This window comes from Typopeltis vanoorti, chromosome 12, assembly GCF_054136105.1.
Source record: "Typopeltis vanoorti isolate ZY-2024b chromosome 12, IOZ_Tvanoo_1.0, whole genome shotgun sequence".
Lineage (NCBI taxonomy): Eukaryota > Metazoa > Arthropoda > Arachnida > Uropygi > Thelyphonidae > Typopeltis > Typopeltis vanoorti.
Window position 1 is genome coordinate 34,439,504 of NC_143560.1, and position 26,560 is coordinate 34,466,063.

A 26,560-nucleotide genomic window follows, 5' to 3' on the forward strand; every position below is an offset into this window, starting at 1 on the left:
TGAAAAACAAATATCAAATACTATCTAAAAGCTATTAGTATATATGAAAATAATCAAATACAAATAAGATTAAATCATGAGCTATTGTATATGAGAGAGATAAACCAAGGGGTCCGACAGGATGTCCCCTCTCAGCAACTCTTTTTAATATTTACCTAAATGGAATAAAAATTTCCATCAAGGTATTAAACTTACTCCTACTGTGAACTTAAACACTCTTTTTTTTGCCAACGACCAAATAATTACAAAGTTAGAAGATAACTTGCAGAAAGCTATTTTAGATCTAAATGAGATAGCCAAAGATTATGGTATGATAATATTGACAGAAAAATCAAAAACTATGGCGTTTAAAGGACACTATCCAGCAAGAACTAAGATAGTAATAGATAACAAGATCTTAGAACAGGTGAATTTATTTAACTACCTAAGATGTATGATCACATATGAAAAAGATATAAACGTAAAAATTGCAAAATATTTAAAAATAACAGGTGTAATTAACTATATTTAAACCAAACCTAGTTCAAAAACAAACCAGACTAAAAGTATATAATACATTAGCCCTGCCAGTCTTATTGCATGGAAGTGAAATCTGAACAATAAAACAAAAAGACAAAGATTAATAATAGCAGAAATGAAGTTTATGAGAAAAACCGCAAAGTATATTCTATTTGATCACAAAAGAAATGAAGAAATAATAAAAATTAAACCAAAAACCAGTAATAGAAAAAATATAAACATAAATTGATGGAACACATTCAAAGAATGAAAATGGAAAGATTACCAAAACAAGCCATCAGGAAAAAGAAAACCAGAACCCTTCTAAGGCCTGAACAGGCCACACTAGGCCTAAATCCTTGATATGCATGGTGATGGTAAATTTTTAAATTGTTCAGTTTAATTTTCTTTACAGAAGCATAATTATTGTTAGTTTGTTGTGTGAGAGCTTGATTTTTAGTTAATATTCTATTTTAAGATGAATATAATGTACTTTTTTTAATAAAGATAATTAAATGCAAACTTTCTTTCCCAGAATATCAGTGCAGCTCATGAAGAGAGTGCCCAAGAAGGACAAACTGAGGTAAAGTTGTTTTAAGCAATTAGCTATTTAATATTAGTTTCATTAACTTTTTAGTTGACTGTAAATTCAGTGTGCTCTCTAAATCTCACTTCTCATATCATAAAAAAACAGCCTTTGTAATCTGTGGTATTTGATGTTTTCCAGTTTTCTTTGAAGAAAATGACAGCTGGAATAAAAACAGATAATTGGAAAAATTACTTAGCACTATAAAAAAAAAAAAAAAAAAAAAACGAAAGGAATATGAAGAAGTAGATTGACATTGATTTAGGCTAGCATCTCATCTGGGCCTAATACATGGAAGGGAGAGCGTGATCTTATATAATGTTGAGGCTGCTATATTTTTGAAAAATGAGATTTTTCGAAAGAACACCCCCTGCATGTTCTTGAGGAAACAATCTGCACTTCTATTTTGTTTTTGTGATATGTTATTTGAGTCAAAATAGGGAAGTATTTTCCTGATGGTTTAGCAAGTTGCTAAAAATGCTTTAACAACTTCCCAGTTTTTCCCTGATGTACTTAAAGAATTTTAATGATCAAACTCATCTAAAACATCCCTTATTTCTATTAAAAGGAAAAATTGGAGGTGAGTTTGCTGGATCTGTCAATCTCAGATGTCTAGCTGATAATAGTTCAGGATTAACTGCTCTCTCTTAGATTAAGATACCAGTCATTTGGCTGTGGCAGGCCAAAACTGAAGCTAGAATTAAGGTATTTTAAACTTGTAATGATGAGATTAAGATGTTAATAAGGGTTAGGATATAAAGATTGGGTTAAGGTCAGAATTTTGAGGATTAGCTTGGGTGTCTGAAGTGGATGTTGTGCTTTAGCAATTCTTTGACATATTTCAAAAGGCAAATAGATTCTGGATAAGAGAGAGATAGTGATATGTCTAGATTTTGCAAAGGACTTTACAGTAGTCAGATAAAAGTTAGTATGTAAATTGCTGCTAAATGATATATTGGTTCTGTTAAATATTCAATTCCTGATATAAAATAGAAGTGACACCTAGTCTTCCCCTCTCCCCAACACTGCTCACCCATAAACACTAACATTGATTAGTAATAATGTAAACTTTTATAAAAAAAAAAAAAAAATCTCTCCAATGGTAAATTCCAGGAATTTATTGTGGTGGAAGATACAGGATACTTTGATAGTATGGCATCATCAAATTCCTGCCATGTACCCTCAAGGGGAGTATAGGATATGATAGTACTACACGAAAAATTTACATCATTACTAACTTCCTATTTACAATTTTCCTCCAAATCATTCTGTTACTTGTCAAGACTCCAACATTATCAGATCTTATATTTCTATCATCTAAGGCACTTTGTACCATATCAGTCCACCTATATCTTGGTCTTCCTCTGGGTTGTTTTCCTGCCAACCTGGCAGAGAACACTTGTTTTGCTAATCTTTCCTTGCCCATTCTGTTTAAGTGACCATACCACCTGAGATTAGCTATGCTAATGCATTCCTGGATGCTGACAATGTCAAGTTCTTTCCCAATATCCTATTATCTCCAATTCTGAAGATATCAGAATTGGTATCTCCAATTCTAATATCATGTTTAATACCATTTTCCTTCGTAATGTGATCCATATAGATAATGAATAACAGAGGGGATAATGTACATCCTTATCTCACAAGATTTAACATTAAACCATCTTCCTGTACTTCAATTCTAACTGCTGACTTACAACTCAAATAAAGACTAAGTATTGCTTGATATAATGGCATTGACACCATGTAACTGTAGCATATTGAATAGCTTCTCTCTTGGCACCTTGTCATATGCCTTTTCCAGATCAACAAAACTTAAATACAGATCTTTGTTATATTCCCATGCTTTCTTGACTATTTGTCGTAAAAGGAAGATCTTATCCTGACAGCCTCTATTTGGCCTGAATCCAGTTTGTTCTTCACCAGGCTTTTCTTCCACAATTTTTCTCAAGTATACTTGCATAGATCTTGCCAGGAACACTCAGTAGAGAAATACCTCTGTAATTCTCACATTCAGTTTTATTTCCCTTTTTATATATGGGTACTATTAGAGCTCTACTCCAATCATTGGGAATTTGTCCCTCTGTCCAGGCTTTCTGAACTATGCAGTGCAGCCACTGTAAGACTTTTATACCACCATACTTCAGCATTTCTGGTCGAATATCATCTACTCCTACTGCTTTTCCACATTTCAAGCCTTGATGGCTTTTTCTACTTCAAGTATGGATATGTATTCCTGACTGTATGCCTGAGTGTTTTTACCACTGTGCTATCACTGCTTGTTTCATTTAGCAATTTTTTTGAAGTAATTACTCCATACTTCAAGGATATCTTTTTCTCCTGTTTTCATGTCACCTTTATCATCTCTAACTCCTTTTTACAGCACTCTTTCCTCCATTTCTATGCTTCTTCAACAACCTCCAGAATATCTTACCACTTCATGATATTTATTTTCCATGTTCTTGCCCAAGTCCTCCCATGACTTTTGTTTAGGTAGTTTTACAGTGTTTTGCTTTCTTACATTTGTCTCTTTATTCTCTAAGAACAAAAGCTGACTTATTTGCCAGGAACTTTTGATCTGGTTTCTTATTTTCCTTCACTGCCTCTTCAACTTCTTGTGTTCACCATGGAGTCCTGATTTTTCTATCCTTGCAGCCTACCTCACCACATGCCTCTCTGGCTGAATCAATCGGGGTTTTCCTCAAGGCTTGCCACTAAATCTCCAAGGTTTAGTTCCTGTTCTCAAACTCTTTCATTTTTTCTTCAATAATCTTTGTGTATTTGAGTCTACAGTTCACATCTGAGAGGCTGCTCAACTTTTATTCGCTTTAAAACTTTCTCACATGTTATTCTTTTCAATATGAAATTCAATTTTATCCTGCTCAAGACTAAATTGTGATAACTGCCAATTTCAAATCCTCTGTGCACTCTGGTGTCCTGCACCAGGGAGAAAACATCACTATCAAGAATAACATAGTCAATGAGACTTTTCTTATTCCTTGCTGCTTCTTACCATGTGAATTTGTGCAACATTTTTATGTTGGAACATGGTGTTAGTAATAACCAGTCCATGTCTTGAGCAGAAATCCAACAGGTATTTGCCATTATTATTAGCATATAAGTTGATAGTATAAGTTTACATTATTACTAATTAATATTGCTTATGGGGAAGGAATCCGTCAACAAAATGGAGGGATTAGGGGTGACTTCTTCTGTTTCAACCTACTTGAAACAGAAGTGATCCTTGCTTCTGTCTCCATGAGCAAAGGAAAAATGGACATTACAATGTTGGCTTACTACTTTTGTTCCATCACTACACAGCTTGTCCAGTTTAATAAATTAGAATTCTTTCTGGAAATCTTCATTAAAACTGCAGTTTCGCTTCATTGACATTGCAAGGATAGACTTAAAGCTTTAAAAAGTGTCAAATTTAAACCACTGGCATTGAATAACAAAACTACCGGTTAGCATACAGGCAAAAACTAATTCTACAGTAAAACAGAAGCTGCATCTAAGACATGCAAGTGTTGTCAACATGCATTTTTATTTTCTCTGAATAAATCACTGAAGATATCGATATTTAGTATCAAACAATGAGACTCCATGGTTATACAAATTACTGGTATCAATGATATATGATTATAGGTTATGAATAATAATTTGATTGCCCAATATTAAAGTATATTTATAGTTTTTACTAAAAATGGGACAAAATTGACACTTTTTTATTAAAACGACGGGTCGGCCAGGAAATATTAAAAAAAAATGGTACCGTCCTATTCAAAACATGTATAGCCTAGTTTCAAGGTCACTGTTGTTCAACTTAATGATCCTGAAAGGAGTTTCATGGAGGGATATGCAACTTTACATTTTTTTTTTGTAAATCCCATCCACAGAAGGTGGCAAGCTTTTTTTTTTTGTGCCATTTAGTGGGCTGAGGATTAAATTAATCAGATTTCCCTATTCTCAAAATGAAATGTGGTACTTTCACAAGTTGCTTGTCTTGAAGCAGGATGGTAGTCCCTTGCTAAGAAACAAATCATCTACCACCTTAACAAATATCCATGCCTATAAGTAAAATTCAAATCCTATGACCTTGCTGAATGAATAAGCAGATATACTAATCCATTTAGCCAGCCAAGTATGTTATAACAAATAGGAAATGATGTGAACTTCAGCAGAACTGATTTTAAAAATGATTAGCAACACTGAAGTGATTGAACTATAATTTGCCTATCAAAAATGGAACAAAATGTTTTAATTAGTAGGGATATTGCACTTGACATCAAGACTTATATAGTGATTGGAAGAGATAAATTTAAAAATAAAACCTATTGTGATAATTCAAGATGGACTGAAATTTATTAAGTTACACAAACTTTGAGAATAACACAATGAATCACAGCAATAATGTAATAATGTTCATGTATTATAGAACTATAGGTATTGATCCACTATAGAAGACCTTAATCAATCCTTGCTGCTGTGCAAAACTTTAGTTTGCTCACCTAAGTTTCAATGCAGCAAAAAGATTTCTGAAAGATATGACGACTAAGGTGTCTGGAATATAACATATGAGGAGATTGAGGGAATGCTGTCTGCAAAGTGTGACAGATCAGAGAAAGAGGGATGGCATGATAGAAAAGTTGACAAGGTTTGTACTGGATTGGTAGAGAAGAGATCATTCACAGTGAATGAAAAAATTAATTAGGCATGCAATTATGAATATTTTAAATATACCTTTTTTTGCAACTATACTTTCAAGTATGTTTATAAATGTTGCTTATACTATGCTCTGGTTAGTTCATTATCTGATTATGATTGTGAGAGCAGGATGTGTGGAGAGAGAACACTAAACTGCTGAATTGAATGGTGAATTAAGTGATTGAGAGACTAGAAGTTAGTTAATGCAAGAATAGATGGAAGAGAAGGCTAGAGAATGGGGGAAAAGGAAATTGGATAAGTAGTATAGGAGGAAGGGTGGAAAGTATGAGAAAGAGTGAAAGAAGAAAGTGTCAGGAATTGCTAGTGAGCAAATGAAGTTGGGAGAAGTGATGTATGAAAAGTTGATTCAGGAGTGCAGAATAGTGTTAAAGTGGCATGGAGAAATGATAGTGTCAGAGAGACAAGGTGTAAACATGGAAGAAATGATAGTAATGTTGGTACAAATGACCTGAGATGGTGTGTGAATTGTGTAGCAAGAGAATTTGAGATTGATGTTTGGTGTAGCAAAAATATTTGAGAAAAGATTAGTATGTTGCTATGCAGAAGAGAGCAGTGATAATAGAATGTGTAGGAAGAGAGGTCTGGAGTACATAGATGCTTGAGTACATTTGAGGATAGAAAGGATCTGTATACAACAGATGGATTATTTGAACACACAAAAACTCTGACATCTCAAAATTTTCTGGGTAAGTATATTAGGACAAAGAAAATTTAGTTTCAAGGGTTGAAGGTAGCAGGGATGGCCTCATGGGAGATAGCAGCTTGAAAAATGAGTGCTGCTGCAGATTCCAGAAACAATCTTTCCTTTTTTAAATTTACTATGGTGGAGCATGGTATCTTCCAGAAGATACTGTGAGTTGTATCCAATACATGGTCTGCAAGGCCAGATTGACCATAATAATGGTTGCAGATGTAAGATTTGTGGTCATCTAAACAGATGTGGTGGATCTACCTGTCTGAAGTAAGCCAACTTGCAGGAGCAGGATACTTTATATACTCCATGCATTGAGAGAGGAGGGAGCTGATCTTTGGTAGAACAGATCAGGGTAGCAAGTTTCCAGTGGGGCTTAAAAGTTGCATGGAGGCTTTACTTTTTTTGAAGACCTGGCTACTTTTTTTCCATGTGTCCCAGATGTAGGGGATGATGAGATTTCAGAAATCCTTCTGAAATCTAATTATTTTTTAATTCTGTAAACACTGTGTTGGATAGGAAGTTGTTGTGTATATGACAGAGTTCTGTTGAGTTTCCATAAGAACTAAGATTATAGGCTCTATTGGTTAGTTTGAATGTATCTGCCTGTGTGAATGGGTTTTCTATATACAGTGAAGGAGAGGTTACCATTTGGAAGACTCGTCACTAAGGTGTCTCCTTAGATTTTGCACGTGGAATTTGACAGGGCGCCAGTTATAACTCTGACATGACAAGTTCATGTTTGAGTTACAATATAAGTTTGTATATTAAGACATGGATTGAACTGGTAACTGGCTTTCTGATATCAGTCATGTAGTGGAGTGGTGTTGGAGGTTACAAATGGAGTTCCATTGGGTTTGATACTTGTACCATCAATATTTATGTCAATGATTGTTGTTAAGTACATGGTTTTGTTTTCTTTTAGTGTTACACGGTGATCAGCATTCATTTTTGAAATTATGGATTCTACAACAGTATTAGAATAACTTTTTATTATCCTGACGTTTCGATCTTCATATTCAGATCATTATCTGGAGCATACATAAATATACAATACAAGCTGCATTACATTTCAAACTGTAAGCTAGAGAAAAGATTCTTTTTGTTTCTCTAGCTTAGCAATTTCTCTAGAGATTGTTTCTCTAGCTTACGGTTTGAAATGTAACGCAGCTTGTATTGTATATTTATGTATGCTCCAGGTGATGATCTTGGTATGAAGATTGAAACGTTGGGATAATAAAGTTATTCTAACATGGTTGTAGAATCCATAATTTCAGAAATGAATACATAGTTTTGTAGATGTGAAGCTTGGGAGGGTTATTAGTAATAATGCTGTTTTGGCTTTTCAAGAGGATTTGAATAAACTGGAAGAGTGGGTAAAAGAATGAGGATATCGTCATTTTAATGCCACTAAATGTAAGGTTTGAAATTTAGAATCCACAAATGTGATGTTTTGTATTCCACCATGTGGAGCTATACTGGAAGTGGAGAAGATGAAGGATCTTGGGGTGATTGTAAATTGAAATTTGAAGTTCAGAGGACATTGCAGAAGCTATAAAAACCTGTAGAAATATTAAAAAGAATGACTTGTGGAAATAGAAAGGTGGCTCCATTGTATAATGCCCTGATTACTGTGTTTGGATCTGGTAACTGGGATTTGAATGAGATGAAGTAATCTTGAAAGTGCAGAGGCAGATGAGAGAGAAAAAAAAATATATATATCAAGACTACAGTGTTGGTTATGAGTATAGACTAAAGGCATACAAACAAGTTTCATGGATAGATGAAGGGGGAGATGTGATTTGAGACATTTAAGCTGTTGAAAGATATTGTTAGTTGACACTAGGAATATCTTTTTCATATGGTAGTAAGAGAAGAAATGAGGATAAGGAATCATTCCTGGAAGTTGTAGAAATAGTTAATAAGAGGGCAAGAAGAATATTTTTGTGTGGAATGCATTGATTGCTGAGAAGGAAGGTGTTTAGTGCAAATAGTAACTGAGTTTGAGGAGTATGCTGGACAATGTTGTTTAAAACAGACTTTCATGATGAATCTCATGTATTACATATTCTGTGTTGGAATAATTCAACAATAGCAGTTAACTTTATGCTTAACTGCAAAATCTCCATCTTTCTAGATTAGAAAGGTGGAGATTTTGTATAACTTGTATTTTTAAAACTTGTATAACTATGCAAAGCAAAAAAATGCAGTTCTGTATGTTAATTAATTGCTTATTTGACTTAATCAGATCATTCTAAAAATTAATTTAAATGGCATTTCTTTTAAATAACAAAGTTCTACTTTTAAAAAAATTAAAGCTGAAGTCTTATATTGCTACAGGCTCCTAGTGCTGATGAAGATGTTAATCTACATTTTATTACTTTTGTTCATGTGGATGGCTCCTTATATGAACTAGGTAGGTTTCATTTTAAAAACACTAATTCATTAGTAAGATCCTTTCTGTTAAATCATATTTGATCTGCTTTGTAAGTACTCTACCTTAAATATACTTACAAAATTTCCTTCAGTTTTGTCATTAAATGTTTTTGTCAGTGAGATGTATACATGAATTCTTGTTTTGCAACAGTAACAAAGGATAGATTTGAACACTTCACCAGAGTATCTTTGGAAACATGGTAGATTAACAAAAAAAAAAGTGTGTTCAGTTTACTGAACATGCAAAGATGCCTTCAGACAACACTCCTTCTGGAATCCAATACATAAGAGCTCCTTGAAACAATTGCATATGCTATATGGTAAACTCATTCACATCTTGTACAAACAAAATATGAGTTAAATACAAACACACTGTACTTCACTTGTCCATTAGTGGGCGAGTAGAATTCTCACTTCCTTGTTCTCTACTTTCCCATAGTTTACTGGAAAGACCTTTTGTTCTTTCCCCCCCCATCTCCACTATATATTCTTCTAGTTAACTAAACCTTTTGCTGTTAGTATCAATTTCTTCTTTGTTGTCTTGTTCTTCTGGTCCAGGATTCTAATTTGGCTATCTTTTTGAATATCATCTTCTAGTGTTGCTACTACTGTCTTCATTTAGGTTGCTTTCCATCAGGCCTCTTTTTGAACACTTGTTTAGCCATTCTTTCCATATGTCCATGCCATCTGTTTGCAAGCTGATTTCATCATTTAGTGATGGGTTCTGTAGAGTTTGTATAGTTCTTGATTATGTTGTCTTCTTTGTTCACCTCTTAGAGGTCTAAACACTTCCCTAAGGATTTTATTTTCAGAGATCTACAAAGCTTTTGCATCTTTATCTCTAATGTCCTAGGTTTCTGCTCCATCTGAAACAATACATCTGATGGTCTTGTATATTTTAACTCCTTGAGAGAATATCATTCCATCTATGAGTATCACTCATTATGAAGTACATTCAACTGACATTTTATCACACTGAATTTTAAGATCCTTGACACTCTGAATTAACAACATATTCTAGTCATGTTCCATTCATGCACAACAATCTAAAATGTACCATGTAAAAAAAAAATAAAAAAAAAGCTCCTAGCTTAGCATGTGCCAAACAGCTCATTGGATGTGCAAAGATAAATGTATACAATAAAATAAGGTAGTTTTATTATCAATATAAGGTTTTATTTTCTCTGCTTATCTTGTTGGTTTTTCTTCTGCATTTTTTGTATAAAATGCAGAAACAATGATAAACATGCTTGCTTATAAGCAGTCTTTTGAATTGCAAATTTATAATTTGCTAAATGATTCAACTAAGATTAAAAATATTTATGAAGTATTGTAACAGATTTCTCAGTTCTTTCCATTTTGGATACGTTTTTTGGCTGGTCAACTGAGAATTACAAAGCTCTTCTTCAGGAACCATTTGATGTACTAGTCTGTTCAAAGACCTGTAAACTGTGGCCTCAGTTTGCAAATTTAGAAAAATGGGGTGGTCGTTATGCTTTTTTAAATAAAAAAATCAATTCCCCAAAACTATTGACTGAACAGTGTGTGCATCCATGCTAATAGCAGTTGCAAACATCCAAAAAGAATGTAATATATCCTGTTATCATTGATTAGAATTAACCAAAAGTGCATTATGGAGTAACTCTTTGGAGTTACTCCATAATGCACTTTTGGTAAACAGAGGTTCTAGATATTCATATTTCTATTTTCATGAGCACTAGAAATTAATAGGGGAGGGATAAGAAAATCCCATTATTGGACTTGTTGATATAAGCATGTTCTTCCTGCCAATTCTTGGTTCCATTCCCATTGTACTTTCCTTCCCAATCCTGTGAGAAGGAAGACAATATTTGAATAAAGGAAGTTAACTGGTTTCATAAATTGGTAATGTTTCAACTTGCATTATAACCAGAGAACACTTGCAAGTTATACCTAATTACACTACTTCAGCCTTACTTACTTTGGTGTTAGCTAAAGAACTAGCTGATCAACCAATCTTGTCAATTTGACTATAGCAGCAACAAAAGTATATATATCAAATAATAAAGAATTGGCACCTAATTAGGTACCAATTTTGAAACATTTGAAGTACCTAAATTATTCAAATTTGGTATTTGAATACAGGATAATAGACAATCCATTTGTCTTATGTGCTAAGCAGTTAGCTAGCCATTCCTTTTAAAGTAAAAAACTATTTTATAGTAATTGAAGAATAATAGTGAAATTATTTCAGAATGCAGAAATTAAGGTTATTAATTGAAGCTAGGAAAGAAAATCAGCTAATGCCTTTTTATTTCCTTATAAGGAGTAGGCAAGGCCATTTTAGCCCTATGTAACTTTTTGGAGACTGAGTGGACAGTTCAGTCTCCACTGGTAGCCAATCAGAGATAGCTGGCCCAAGGCTGTTGCTAATTAAGCAGCACACAGTGAAGAGACTGCTCATCAAGGGCCACCATCTCGTAGTCCTTAACACAATATATTTAATATAAGTTAAAGATGCCATGAAATTATGTACTTGGTTTAATCCTTTACCCAAGTGTAAGCAAACAAAGTTTGTCTGAAGTATTTTCAGGACTAGGGCAACTTGTATATAGAAGCTGATGACTTCACATTACTTGCCTTAGTGTCTCATAATGCAAAGCACATATCCTTACAGATATGTATAATGCTATGCATTATGAGAAGGGCACTAACCAGACTGGTTTTGATCTTTATTGAGGTCTCATTAATGGGAGCCAGACCGAGAGGTGATATTAATGCTGAAGTCATAACTTATATAAGTACCTGAAAGGTGTTACACCTTATTAAAATACACAGGATTAGAGATAGTTCTTGGAAGTTTTTCCACTAGGTTATACTATAAGCTACTATAGGTCTGACTCCCACTAATGAGATCTCAAAAGTCTAAACTAGTCTGGGTAGTGACCCTTCCCATAATGCATAGCATCATACATACCCACAAGGATATGTGCTTTGCATTATTGGAAAGGCAAGTGATGTGAAGTCATCAGCTTCTATATAAGAGTTGCCCCAGTCCTGAAAATACTTCAGGTGCAAACTTTGCTTACACTTGGGTAAAGGGATTAAACCCAGTATATAATTTCTTGGTATTTTTAACTTATAGTATAACCAAGTGGAAAAACTTCACAATATATTTAATGTTTGAAATAGTATGAATTCTACAGTCTATTTTCTTGAGTTTACAGGATTAAAAATCAGTTTCTAGAAGGAAAAACCCACTTTCCCATGCCAGAGATAGACTAACTTGGGAACCAGTCAAAAACAAAAGCTTAGAAAAATTTCCTCTAGTCACTGACTAGATTAGAATTCAAGTCTTACTTTGTGTGGCCAAGCACTATGGTGTGCAAATGGCACATCCACTGAGCTACACAGGCTCTCACTTGATGAACGAAGTCATTGCCGTGTCGCCATGGTTCACTTGGTTCGACGGCATCGCAGTTGTGGTGCTCAGTCTTGCAGAGCACCACAGTAAGCTAGGAAAGCGGGCCAAAAAAAACTGAATTATAGATAATGTGAAATGATAGATGTTAATGATTTGTCTGCCTGCAGCCTAAGGTCATTGCTATACTGACATCTGCTGTGGCCTACCACAATACCATTTTTAGTGGAAGGATGTGGGTAAACATAGTATGGTCAAAAAAAAAAAACTAATCTTTGACATGTCCTTCAATACACATGCCTATGAGATATGCTGTTTTGACTGCTTGCACATTGATAGAAGAGCACTGTTGTTGATGTTGGAAGAAAAGATATTTATTGTTGAGCATTATTTTCATTCATATGGAGTTGGTAGAGCAAATGGTCTAAGGCTATGACATGTTTATGAGCAATTTGTTCATTGTTTTTGCAAGCATGCCCCAAGTAATAGCATATTCATTGCTGCATGCTGACTAATGTATGAAGATCTGTCCTGTCCTTCGAATGCATATTTCCATCTTAGTGGTCATATAAACAGAGAAACCTATAGGTTTCTTGGTTTTGAAACCTGAATTTCTTCAAGAGAAGCTCTTCACAGCAAGGAGGTCTCTGCATAGTGTGCATATAGTTTTCATCCATGGCACAATTGGGCTTCTCTTCATTAAAGAGGGTGGTTTATCTTGAATAGTGAATGCTACATCAAGAATGTGTTGGTTCCATTCACTCGACTTGCATAGGAAGTGTCGTGCAAAAACGCATCTTATTTCATGCACAGGTATTCCAACAGGATGGAGCAGCCTGTCACACATGTGGTTCTAAAGCCTATTTATCAAAACACTTTCCTGGGAGGCTCATCTCGAGATTCACAGAATTTCCCCTATCCTTCATTGTCCTGATCTTGCATCACTTCATGTCTTTTTTGTTTTGGGATATGTGAAAGGAATGAGTATTTCACCATGACCTGCCTTCGAACCTTGATGTACTAAGGGATAAAATGACAATGTGTCCAGCAGCTGTCCCAACCCTTGTTCTCCAAGATGACTAAGAACCTTTTTGCATGCACTAAGAAATCTGTCTTTAAAGACGAGGTGCCATTTTGATCATGTAATCTGCCATCGTTTCCATCGATAGTTGTGGATGTACATATCATGCATAAACACTTTATTTATAAATTAAATATGCGAAGAAATTATATTCTTGGTTTAATCCTTTAAGTGTAAGCAAATAGTCTTTGCATGAAGTAACTTCACCACTGGGCGCTTCATACATAGAGGCTAATGACTTGCACTTCACATCGCTTGCTTTGGTATCCTGTAATGTAAGGCACATATCCTTAGACATGTGTAATGCTATGCATTATGGAAACAATCGCTACCCAGACCAGTTTAGACCTTTGAGGTCTCAGTGGGAATCAGACCCAGAAGTGATACAAAGGTTGAAGTAATGCAGAACTTATTTCCATATACAAGTAGCCAGATGTCTCGCCTTATTATTAAAATACTCTGGATTAGAGACATGTGTTGAAAAATTTTCCACTTGGTTATAATATAAGATGCCAAGAAATTATATTCTTGTTTTAATTCCTTATCCTCTCCAAGTAACTTGGATAAGGAATTGGATTCCCTCAATAGTTGTGGATGTATGGGCAATGCATATATAGAGGCTAATGACCTTGCATTATGGGATACTAAAGCAGGTGATGTGAAGTCATTAGCCTCTGAGTTGCCCAGTCATGAAGTTACTTCACAGGTAGACTTTGTTTGCTTTCACTTGGATAAAGGATTAAACCAAGAATATAATTTCCTGGTATCTTTAATTTATAGTATAAGCAAGTGGGGAAAATTTTTCAACATTTTTTTTTGTTAATAAACTCATTTTACTCCATAACATTGTAGTTATTCAGTACTTTCTTTTTTCCACCACTGTAATTCTCTGAAATTATGTATTTTTTCCATGTATAAGGCAAACCCTACTTTTTGAACTCAAAATTAAGAAATCAATATTTTAAACATCTCCACTGTCTAATCATGTCCTCGGGACCTCCCACTTAGGAGGTCAAAACTGTCTCTGAAGCTTTATTTCCATGTTCTTTTGCATAATTGATGACCTGACTTCAGTTTTGAAGAATGACAATTGTTTTTATTTTCAGACATTTTTATGGGCTAGTGCATTGAATTGGCTAGTGCTCAAAATATTGTTAATGCATTAACTTACCTTGCCAACAAGTTGCAGACATATGAATGCTTTCAGAATTCTGATTGGTTTATTCAGAATCAGCCATTAATGATGTCGACTGACAGAGTTAAAGGCTAGTGATTGGCGGAAGCCTGCTCGCAGAGACAAGACACCAGCAGTTTTGTCATGGAAACTGCAGGTCTCTCAATGAGTTACCCATGTAAGCGACCCCAATTTTCAGTCTAAAAATTTTAGAAAACAGTGTCTTATACATGGAAAAATACAGTAAGTTTAATAAGTAATAAACTTATTCTCATAAGTTTAGTGGTTAAATCACAGTACACATTAAGAAACTCAGCTACATAACTCATTAGGTAGGTTTGAATTCTGTTCATTCATTGGAGCTGATTGTAATCACCTTAAATTCTTGTCCCTGTTTTTTTCTTGCTTTAAGTTTTGACCAATTTTTGTGTTTAGTTGCATACTTGTACAGCTTGCAGCTCTAAGCTTTATGCATGAATTATCAATGTAGCTGATATTCTTGCTACAATTAACTGGCAATGTAATATAATTATTATTATTCAAGCCTCCATGGAATCAAGACTCATCGTGGGAGGTCCTTCCTAAGAACATAGTCCCTCAAGACTCATCGAGGGGAGATCCCCCTAAGAAACAGTCTATCATACCACTCCTTAAACTCATTGACTGTTCTCGCTCTCACCACTCCATCAGGCAATGCATTCCACAGTTTAACCACCCTCCATGCAAAGAAACCACTCCTCACCCTCTTGCTCACAGTTTCCTTTCGTAAGTTTCGGGGATGGTTTTTCAGGAAAACTTTCAACTAACTACAGCCAAATGTAGACATAAATTTATTGCCTACATACTAATAAATTACACAAATTTTTATAAATTTCCTACAAGGCCATAGTTAAGAAATTAATGTATAGTGTTTACAGAAAACTGTGGAAAGATGTTTCAGTATGGAATATGTCCACTGCAAACCATGAAGCAGTTCTCACAACATTATACCATGCTAATGCCAAGTGATTCAGGAACTCTCCAGGCAAACTGGCCCACTTGCTCTTGCAGAGCAAGGATAAGGTCTTGTTTTCTGGAGGGGAATTTCAAGCAGCAATGAGTCCCTATTACGCCTCAAACATCTATGGGGTTGAGATCTGGGAAAAGTGATGGCCACTAGATTTGATTAATATCCTTGGTCTTCAGAAGTATCTCTGCTGCTCATGTATGATGTGGTATGGCACAGTCATCTGTTTAAATAAGTCAAAAAAAAAAAAAAAAAAGAATTCTTTGCCTATAGCACCACAGAATAATCGAATGTGGCATTGACTAATATCATTCACCAGTCAGTCCCTTTTTCCAGCACTTGCAGCTTGGTGCATCCATTAAGCATAATGCCATGACACCAGCACTGCCATATCTATTCCTTTAAAGAACATTCTTGTGACAGTAAGCAGTACCACTTAGAATTGGAGGAGACTAAAACAACTCATCTGTAAAGAGTGCATTAGCCCATTGGGGTTTTAGCCAATTTTTATGGATACAACGCTGGAAACATGCTCTACAATGAGCTGTGGATAAAGGGACACTGACTATAGGCATACTTGTCACAGATATCTTACAACAGTTTGTCAAGATATCAGCATACTTATGCTTGAATGGAGCAGACTTGCAACCTGATATATCAGTTACAGTTTGCTATTTATAACCAAAAATCTGTCTTTATGCTCCTTGATAGAGGGTAACCTCTTAGCAAATGTCTGAAACACATTCCAATGGTTTGAAGTGCCTGGATACAATGCTATGCAAGATTCCAAACTCTCTGGCAATATCAGTAATTCTGTGGCCTTTGAAAATTGTGGCCAAGCTTTCCAATAATTCTTCCCCACTTAATCATTTAAATGTCTTTAAGACATTGAAAGACAAGTTTGCAACTTTATTCCTTCATGAAAAGAGCTTCCTTCAAAAACACGATGAGGTTAGCACAACCTTTTTGCCTTTTTATCCTGTTGAGTGCTACCATGTGACCTCTTTGCACATGATTTGAAAACATGAATGTGTACCCTTTCTACATGAAATTGTCAGTTATACAAATTGCCACAAGCTGATTCATCTGAATTTGTGGTTGTAATCTTCAGAAATAGTGTTTGTCCTTAAGAAATAAGTTTTGGACACCAGTGTATAAGGTGGGTTATTATGACAGTCTTAAGAGGTAGCTTGCAATGATATAAGTTATTGGATGGGAAGGAAAGCAAAATGCTGCTTGGACCCTACTCATGAGCTGTCTGGCAGAGGTGATGACAATTTATTGCAAAAGTCAGGAGATAAAAAAAAAAAGTATAAAATGGATGATTAAGCATGTAATCCAGAAGAAAAAGCATTGTGGATTCCTTTTTCACTGGCAGTAATCAGTTACAGGAGAAATACAAAGAGCAAGGAAGGTGACGTGCTTGGTAAGGGTAACAAAAGTGCAGCATGAGCAATAGTTAGCAAATTAGGATAAAAGGAATCCTAGGGAGTTATTGAAGTGGTTAGTAGAAGGAAGAATGATTTGATTTATAGGAGGCTCATGTTGGATGATGTAGAATGATAACCACTGAGGAGGATGTAGTAGAGATGTTAAATGGGCAATTCATTTAAAGTATTCCATCTTAGTGAATGGTCTATTTTTCCACATGTGTAAAAAAAAAAATTGACCAGGAGGAAAGGAACTACTGACATCACTAAGCAGGAGGTATGAGGAATCAAGACAATATTAATTAGGCCATAGGACTTTGTGGCAGAGTATGGTGCAAGAAAAAAAGTACTGAACTTGGGCATCTCCTTCAGTGCATGTGTTATGAGATATGGCATTCAATACTTCCCCTTCTCCTCATACTGTATATCACATTTTGAGGAAATGTTACAGAGTAGTAACAGCTTTTACTTACATCTGTAATGAGTCTTGGATTGGCCCAAGTTCTGAAGGAGGACAAAATTGTTCTGCTTCATAAAGGGTTTTGAATTAGGCCAATCTGTCTGGAGTTGTGGTCAAGATTGTTAGACCAGCGAGAACCAGGATTCAGAATTGGATTGACAGCAGCAAAATTCTCTTTAATAGACATCATGGATTTCCTAATTTTTTCCTAAAATTTGGGGAACACAGTGGGTTATGGGAATGATGTGGAAAACAATGACATGTAGAAATAAGGATGTTATGGTTCCATTGTACAAGGCTTTGATCAGGCCACATGGATTGCTGTGCACAGATTTGGTTGCCTGGTTTTCAAAAGGATGAGTTGTTGGAGAGGGTTCAGAGACAATTGACTAAGTAGGTTTCTGATCATTAGAATGTGGAGTATGAGGATAGATTGAGAGAATGCAAATTGCAGAGCCAAACAGATAAAAAGAAGGGGGACATTATAAAGATGTATAAGTTGGTAAGGGGAAGTTACCAGATTAACATGAGATTTTTCATAGAATTTCTAGAGATGGGAGAAGCATCATTAGAAGCTATATAAAGTGGGTGTGAGCAAAAGGGGTGAGGAGTAGATTTTTTGCATGGAGAATGGTGGACAATTGGAATGCATTGCCTGAAAGTAGTGAGTGCAGAGAACAGTGAATGCATTTAAGTCAAGGTATGATGAGCTGCATTTGTGAGTGAGACCTCCTATGAGTTTCTTGATTTGAATCCATGAATGTATTTCTGACAAGGGTGATGTGATGCAGCATTAATGTATCTTCCAGTATACATTGTTCTTCTAAATACTGAAATGTAAAATTCAATTTGGTTGCTGCAGAATGAGAACTTCAGAAAAGGGAAGCAATTTTTCTTCTACTTCAAGGGTAAATTTAATTCTGGGATTTACTGAATTTTCTCAGTCATCAATTTCAGACAAGAATTAATCTTTTAATTAGTTTTGCTGTTCACAAACATTCCACTAGTTGCTGCAATAGAATTAATGATTTTTCTTTTATATTATGAAATTATTAGATTTTGTCTTAAATCAGGTTACTTTTCATGTCAAAACAAACATTAAACAGACTACATGGCATTACTTTTAATTTTCTCATCTTTAGCAAAGTATTATTATTAGTCACCTCCAGGGAGTCCAAAGACTCAAGGGAGGGCATCTACTCTACAACTCTGCTTACACCAACTGACTGCAACTACAACACCATCTACTGCCAACCACCACCACTGGTATTTCCACTGACAATCACAAACATCCATTGCCCATCTAAATTATTTTAGGAATGTTTTGAACAGCATACTGAATGTTTTTTCCTAGACCATCAATTTGGTATAGATGTGTTTAATCATGTTTTTGCTAGTTGGACCTTTGCTTTATCTTTGCATAAGCAACATTGATCCCTTTCTGCCTAACTCCATATTCTGTGCTGTAGTCCCAAGTTATCTCCTGAGATTTCAATAATCACCAGCCTTGTAGTTTCTCGTGTATGCTTTTCTCACAGAATGTAGTTAGGCATTACTAGAAAAAAAAATTAAAGAATAAAATTTCTGAAAGGGAAATTATTTTAGTACTTTTTCATAGTTATACTTTATGACAATACTTTTTTTTTTTCAGATTCTCTTCAGTCTATGTATTCAAGTATATACATTGGTGACTTGTGTTTTTATCTGTTCATTTTATTTACTACTATAAAAGCAAAGAATGTGAGGGGATATCTTAATTCAGTATTTAATGTTCAGTATCATTAAACAATTATAAACATATTAGCCATATATCAAAACCTTTTAAATGGCAAGGTTAACAAGTGCCTCTTAAAACTTATTGTCATCATGAAAATTTTGATCCTGTACACTCTTTAAGGGTTACGTGTCAGGAATTTGATAAATTCCTGACACGTAAACCTCACTATTCTATAACTATTCAGTATTTTAAAATTCAGATACAAAAACTAGTAAGTTAAATGGCAGACATTTTTTACAAACTGTCACAAATGATAGCTATACACAGAGTATGTAGTTATTTTGATCCAGAAAGGTTAAGGTTATTTCAAATGAGCACATCTGCTTTCATAATTTTATATATTTAGTATAGCCATAAGCATTTCTGAAATTTGCTGGTACTTGTATATTTATTTACTAATGAAGGTGTCTGTCAGTTGAGGTTTAGTTGCTTAAAATTGTGGCTATGATGTATGTGCCAATTAATTCTGCTTAAAAATTAATCATTTTAATTTGATGTTCATAATTTTTGCTTTATTTATAATCTTACATTAAGAGCATTTTGGAATAATTTAAAATTTTATTCTTATGCCATTATCCTTTCTCCCTTCATCAACCAAAATCTTCAGTTAAGTGAACTATATAAAACCAGAAGTCACTAAGCCTGTTACCTCGGGTTTCGACCATTTTGGAATTTGGATTATGTGCATGTTAGGTTTTTAAAGTTGCAAGACCAAAGGTGTTTATTTTTCTTCCCTTAAAAGGAATAAAGTATTAATCTGTGTAGCAACTTTTTTAAAAATATAAAGCTGTTATTTAAGAATTTAAACAATAGTAATTAGAGAATATTATTTTTGCAGATGGACGCAAGACATGCCCTATCAATCATGGATCCACTTCAGATGAAAAATTGCTGGAGGTAAGCATTGTAATGTTTGTATGAAACATTCAGAGGAAATTTTAAAATGAAATGGTAATTGATTTAGTGACTAAAGGAAATTACAGTGCCGGAAATTTTTTTGTGAAGTCTTAATACATAACTGTTCTAGCAGGGTTATCATTCAAGAAAAATTGAGATAGCATCTATATCTAAATATGCTAGTAAATACTATGTAATAGAAAAACTATTTCAAGCAGGTTATAGTTATGGGGGATTCAGCTAAGAGGACATAGACTAGAAGGAAAGACTTGGGAGAAAAGGAAAATGGAAGCTGCCATTGAAACATGTTCAGTAGAGAGAACCTAAAATTAGTGCTAGATCTAGTGATAGCACCAGAGGATTTGTCCATAACCAATGCAGACACCACTATCTCCTGATGAAACTAAACATGCAATCTTGACCTAAAAAGCAATTAGGCATGTGGAACTTTTGGTTAAGAAGAGATGGATTATTATAAACTTGGGAGCTAGCTTAGAGCAGTGTCATGGCAAACTAAGGATTGTAGCATTGCATGGGAAATGTGCAAGGAATGTTAGAAGGAAGCAATATTAGACTGCATATCCAAGGTCAGGAGGACAATTCAGATAGGAATTGAATACCATTATGCAGGGCAGGAAGATACAAATATTAGGCAGCAATTATAACACATGAGAAAACTGAGTGGTACTAAAGGCTATCTCAGATTGAGAGGAAATTACCTGGGCAAGCCAAAAGAAATCCTAGAGTTCTTTCAGCTATCTGGAGAGTTGAGAGAAAAACAAATTACAGAAAGATAAGTGACATGAGTAGAAGAAATAGATGAATTATCACTTTGGAAGAATATAAATATGTGAAAGGAGCTGATCTACAGGTTAATTAACATGAATTGCATAGAATATTACATAATCTGTGAATAATACTCATGGAATTGTTGACGTGTGTTTTAAAAGAATATACAGGGGTATTTTCTTTTCCTAGTAGGGTCTTGAGAGAGAAGAAACAGGCAAAAATAGCTTTCACAATAAGACTCCAGGACCAATGCAGCAAGTTATACTTATTGGTATCTCTATGATGATTGAGGTATTGGAAAAATTGATTAAGAAGACATTGGGCCTTGTATTTACTCACTTTCTGTAATTTGGTTGGATAAAGGAAATGGCTATGCTATGATGCTTTGGTTTTGTCAATGACATAGTATGGAATACTGCACAGAACCCCATCCCATAACTTGGAGCAAATGGGATGGGGTTCTGTGCAGTATTCCATACTGTTATAAGAGGTGATATGCTAAAGAAATGGTTGGTTGATGGTCAGGCACCAAAGAATAATATAAGGTAGAGAAAGTAGATTAGTGATGTGTTATTTGCATGGCTTTATACATGGTTTACTGTTTACCTTCATTAATGATATAGGGAATGACTTGAAGAATATCCAGTTTCTAATGGGAAACTAGGGAGACTAATCATTAGTAAAGATGTAGATTCTGAAGATTAGATTGACATGGTGAGTTAAAGCATGACTAGTTTTCCCTTTCAAAAAATAGACAAGAGAAAAAAAAGATTACAGAACTAAAAAAAAAGATGTAAAGTTTATAAGCTGTGTTGCAGGAAATGGATAAGGTAAATATTTGAGAATGATCGTTTCAGAGGGCATATTGCAAAACATTTTCAAATTGGTCCATGGATCACTTGTATGTTGAAAAATGCACTGACAAATAGGTTCAATGACTACTGCACAAGTTTGATTACTTGGTTTTTTTTCCCAGATTAGAAAGTGATACAAATGATTCACAGGTAAGTGACCATCTTAGTTATAGGTCTTAGGAATTCTTTTTGAGGATAATTGAACATTTGTGGGCTACAAAGTTTTGTAGGTGGAAAAGAAAAGTATAGAAAAACTTACTAAAGTAGTTTCATATAATTGATACAGAGGATCAATTTTATTACATGAACTGAGAACAAGGATCATTCTTAAATTGTGTGGTTAGTAAAGGCATAAGGGCTACACCACTTTCACTCCAAGTGGTGAATGAGCAGAATGGTTGTCAGAGGCTTGTAATTTGTTGATGAATGAGTTTAGGGAGATATCATAGGAATAATAATTAGTACAGGTCTTTCATGTATTTTCATACTCTGGAGATGCTCATTAATATTTTTTAGTTTTGTGTGTAATAAATTTATTTCATACTATGAGTGTTTATATAGTTTTTTTTTTTAAATAAAAAAAAAAAATATTAGAGTGTAATCTTATGTACTATTTATGAAATCCATATTATCAGCCTCACTGTCAGTGGTAAATCATTTCTGTTTAAGAAATGAAAAGGTTTTTTTGCTTTTATAAAACCACAAAAAAAAAAGGTAGAAATTTTATTAAATTTGACTTTCCAGTGTTCCATCAAAATGTCACTAAGTATTATCAACCTTGTTCTTATTACTCTGTGGTAAATTTCACCTTTAAAGTTATTGTTGGCTTGATTTATTATTACCACGGGCTACTCCAGGAGTCCTTAGACTCATCGAGGGAGGCCCTAAACATAATGTTCACACAGCTGTTCAACATTCTCACAGTATCTATCATACCTTGCCTTGAACTCGCTCACTGTCATAGCACCCACAACAGACTCTGGCAGCTTATTCCACTCATTTACCACTCTAAAAGTAAAGAACCCAGCTCTAACACCCCTGCTAACCACGCTCTTGCCCAACTTCCATGGGTGTCCCCTAGTTCTCCCACCACCAGTCCTGATCTCAAATATATCATCTGAATTAATCCTATAGAAACCTTTTAGCAATTTGAATGTCTCAATCATATCTCCCCTTTTCCGCCTATCAACTAGTTTCTGCAACCCACAAATCTTCAACCTGTTCTCATATGGTTCATTCCATAGACCTGCTATCATCTTAGTCACTCGCCTCTGGATCCTCTCAACCTCCTCCCCATCAAGAAGGAACTGAGGTGACCAAATCTGGGCACAGTAGTAGAGATGAGGTCTTATCAGGGCTCGGTACAGAGGTACAATAACTTGTTTTTCTCTGCTCGTCAAGGTATTTTTCAACAACCAAGTGAGTTGATGAGCTGATTTAGCTACTTTCGCAATGTGCCCCCTAAACTTCATCTCCCTATCCACCAACACTCCCAAGTCCCTGGCCTCATAAATCTCTTGGAGTACAGTTCCACCAATGTGGTATACTGCTGCTAATCTTTTCACTCAGAAATGCATAACCTTACATTTTGTCACATTAAATTGACATCCATTCTCCTTAGTCCAGAACTCCAATCTATCTAAGTCATCTTGCAAGACTTTGACATCTTCTGCATTCACTATCGCCCTACCCAACTTTGCATCATCAGCGAACAAATGAACTGTCCCACTTAGACCCTTCCCTATATCGTTAATGAACAGATTAAACAGCAGTGGTCCAAGAACAGAACCCTGTGGCACACCACTAGTCACAGGCCGTTTTTTGGACTCTACTCCTGAATAAACTACTCTTTGATATCTCTCCATCAACCACCCAGCTATCCATCTCACCAACCCTATATCCATTCCCATATGTTGTAGTTTACGGATTAGAATTCCATGTGGTATCCTGTCAAACGCCTTTGCCAGGTCTAGCAGTATCACTGTAAATCCATTTCCCTTATCCAGTTCAGCCGTCACCTTGTTATAAAACTTGAGCAAGTTACTGAGGCATGATCTACCCGTCACAAAACCATGCTGTTCTCTGTACAGTATCTCATTTTCATCAATCCATTCCTGTATTTTTCCCTTGACTACTTTCTCCAAGACCTTGACAACGACTCCTGATATGCTGATCGGTCGGTAATTTGCAACCATAGTCTTGGATCCTCCTTTATGCAGTGAAACTATTTTCCCCTCTTTCCACGCCTTCGAGACTAAGCCAGACCTGAGACTCAGATTAAACAACATGGTCAAGGGCACTGATAATTCATTAGCTGCTTCATGCAAGACCCGTGCCAGTATACCATCCAATCCCACAGATGTATTCACATTAAGGTTCTGTAATAGACTATTCACCTCCACTTCATTCATCACAATTCCCATATAAACTAATGGTTCCTTCATTTTTTCAACGTCACCACCTGGATGATATACATTTTGATACATTTTGTTTTAGTATGGCTGTGACCATAGGATTTTACTGCCTTAGATGAATCCTCAGCACATCTCTTCATCAAAATTATCCACCTTTCAAAGTCCCTGGTATTTCCATAGCATTAAGTCTGTCATAGGTCTACTTAGTAAACTGTCATTTTGTGATCTGCCTTTTTTCTTTTGTCACTAAGTGGTCAATTTCCTTCAGTAATTCACTGTCATGGTAAGTGGCTTTCCTCAAGATTATTCTAACAATGCCAGAGTACCCTATTGCTCCAAACTTTTACTTCATTCTTCTTGTGTGTAATGATCTTCTGTCACTGACTTCAAATCCTATCTAATTTTTGAGTGTTAAGCAGTATATATGACACCCATCAAAATTATAGAAGAAACTATTTTAAAAAAAAGCTCCCCCCCAACCCTTGTATCATTAAAACACTTAAGGAATTGAACAACGTAGTTAAGGATATAAATTAAATTAAACTTTAATAAATATTTTAATTTATTAAACTTTAATTTAATTTAAGTTTAATTTAATTTATATCCTTAACTACGTTGTTCAATTCCTTAAGTGTTTTAATAATGCATAACCAGCGTATAAGCCTGTCTATGAGAATCAACCCTTGTATCATGATCATCCTCTGTGATATGTGTACACCTATTTCTGCTGGTCAAGTTTTATGGATAAATACCAATGGCAATTTTATGCTGTTATTATTAAAGAAGTTATTTCATGTGGTTAAGAATAGTATCTGAAATGAATTTATTCTAGAGTCATGATGTATGGATCTTGTCTAGTGAGCATGAGTTATCTTGGTTCTGATACATATACCAGTGTTCTTTTAAGCTTGTTTCATTTGAACATAGAGCTGGAAATCCTTTGACACTAATGTAGACTGTTCTTCTTATAATACACTTCTTATAATTAGAGCAACTAATTCAGACTAACTCAGTTCTTCGTAATGAAAATTAAAGCTATAGAAATGTTTTTAGAATCTAGTCTGAGATTTTCAATACTAGTTATCTCTCATCATTTTCATCAAATTCCTGCCATGTACCCTCAAGAGGTGTACAGGATATGATAGTACTACATGAAAAATTTACATCATTACTAACTTCCTATCTACAATTTTCCTCGAAATCCATCCACCTATATCTTGGTCTTCCTCTGGGTCTTTTTCCTGCTAACCTGGCAGAGAACACTTGTTTTGCTAATCTTTCCTCATCCATTCTGTTTAAGTGACCATACCACTGGAGATTAGCTCTACTAACTCATTCCTGGATGCTGACAATGTCAAGTTCTTTCCTAATGTCCTTGTTTTTAATATTATTGCTATTGATGCCATCTGTTCATGCTTCTAATCTTTCTCAGGACTATCATATCTGCAGTCTCTAGTCTTTGGTCAAGTGTTTTACTTCTGACCCAGCTCTCAGATCCACAAGTTTGAAACCGGTTTGAACACTGTCTTGTATATAGCTAATTAAGTGATCCGACTAATTTCTCTCTTATTCCATATGAACTTATTCAGTTCACTTCCTACCATACCAGCTTTGTTGATTCTGTTGTCTCTTTCCATATTTAATTTGTCATCTTCACTAAAAATCGTGCCTAAGTAGCTGAAATGTTTTACTTGTTCCACAGGTTCCCCATTCACAACACAGTTGACATTTTCAACAATTCTACCTATTTTCATTGTCTTTGTCTTTTTAATGCTGACCCCCCATACCATATCTATTACAACAGTTATTCAATTTAGTCAGGGAATCTTGCAAACTTGTAACGGATTTATTTAGAAGTATAACATAGTCTGCATAAAGCAAAGAGCTGACATTAACCTCTCCAATTCAGATATCATGTTTAATACCACTTTCCTTCATAATGTGATCCATATAGTTAATGAATAACAGAGGGGATAATGTGCATCCTTGTTTCACACCAGATTTAACATTAAACCAACTCCCTATACTTCAATTCTAACTGCTGACTTACAACTCAAATAAAGACTAAGTATTGCTTGATAAAATGTCCCATTGACACCATATAACTGCAGCATATTGAATAGCTTCTCTCGTTGCACCTTGTCATATGCCTTTTTCCAGATTGACAGAACTTAAGTATAGATCTTTGTTATATTCCCATGATTTCTCAACTATTTGTCGTAAAGTGAAGATCTGATCCTGACAGCTTCTATTTGGCCTGAATCCAGCTTGTTCTTCACCAAGCATTTCTTTCACAATTCTTCTCGACCGTTTCTCAGATATAGTTGCATGTATCTTACCAG

General features: G+C 35.0%; 1 protein-coding gene across 1 annotated transcript in view; it reads left to right on the plus strand.

The window, feature by feature from the left end:
- Positions 1–26,560, plus strand: part of LOC150100681 (ubiquitin carboxyl-terminal hydrolase isozyme L3-like) — a 119,249-nt gene that overhangs the window by 36,916 nt on the left and 55,773 nt on the right. The window contains exons 6-8 of the mRNA XM_090401860.1: positions 1,034–1,081; positions 8,841–8,916; positions 20,103–20,161. Of these exons, the coding sequence (XP_090257986.1) occupies positions 1,034–1,081; positions 8,841–8,916; positions 20,103–20,161 (183 nt within the window). The remainder of the gene's footprint in view (positions 1–1,033; positions 1,082–8,840; positions 8,917–20,102; positions 20,162–26,560) is intronic.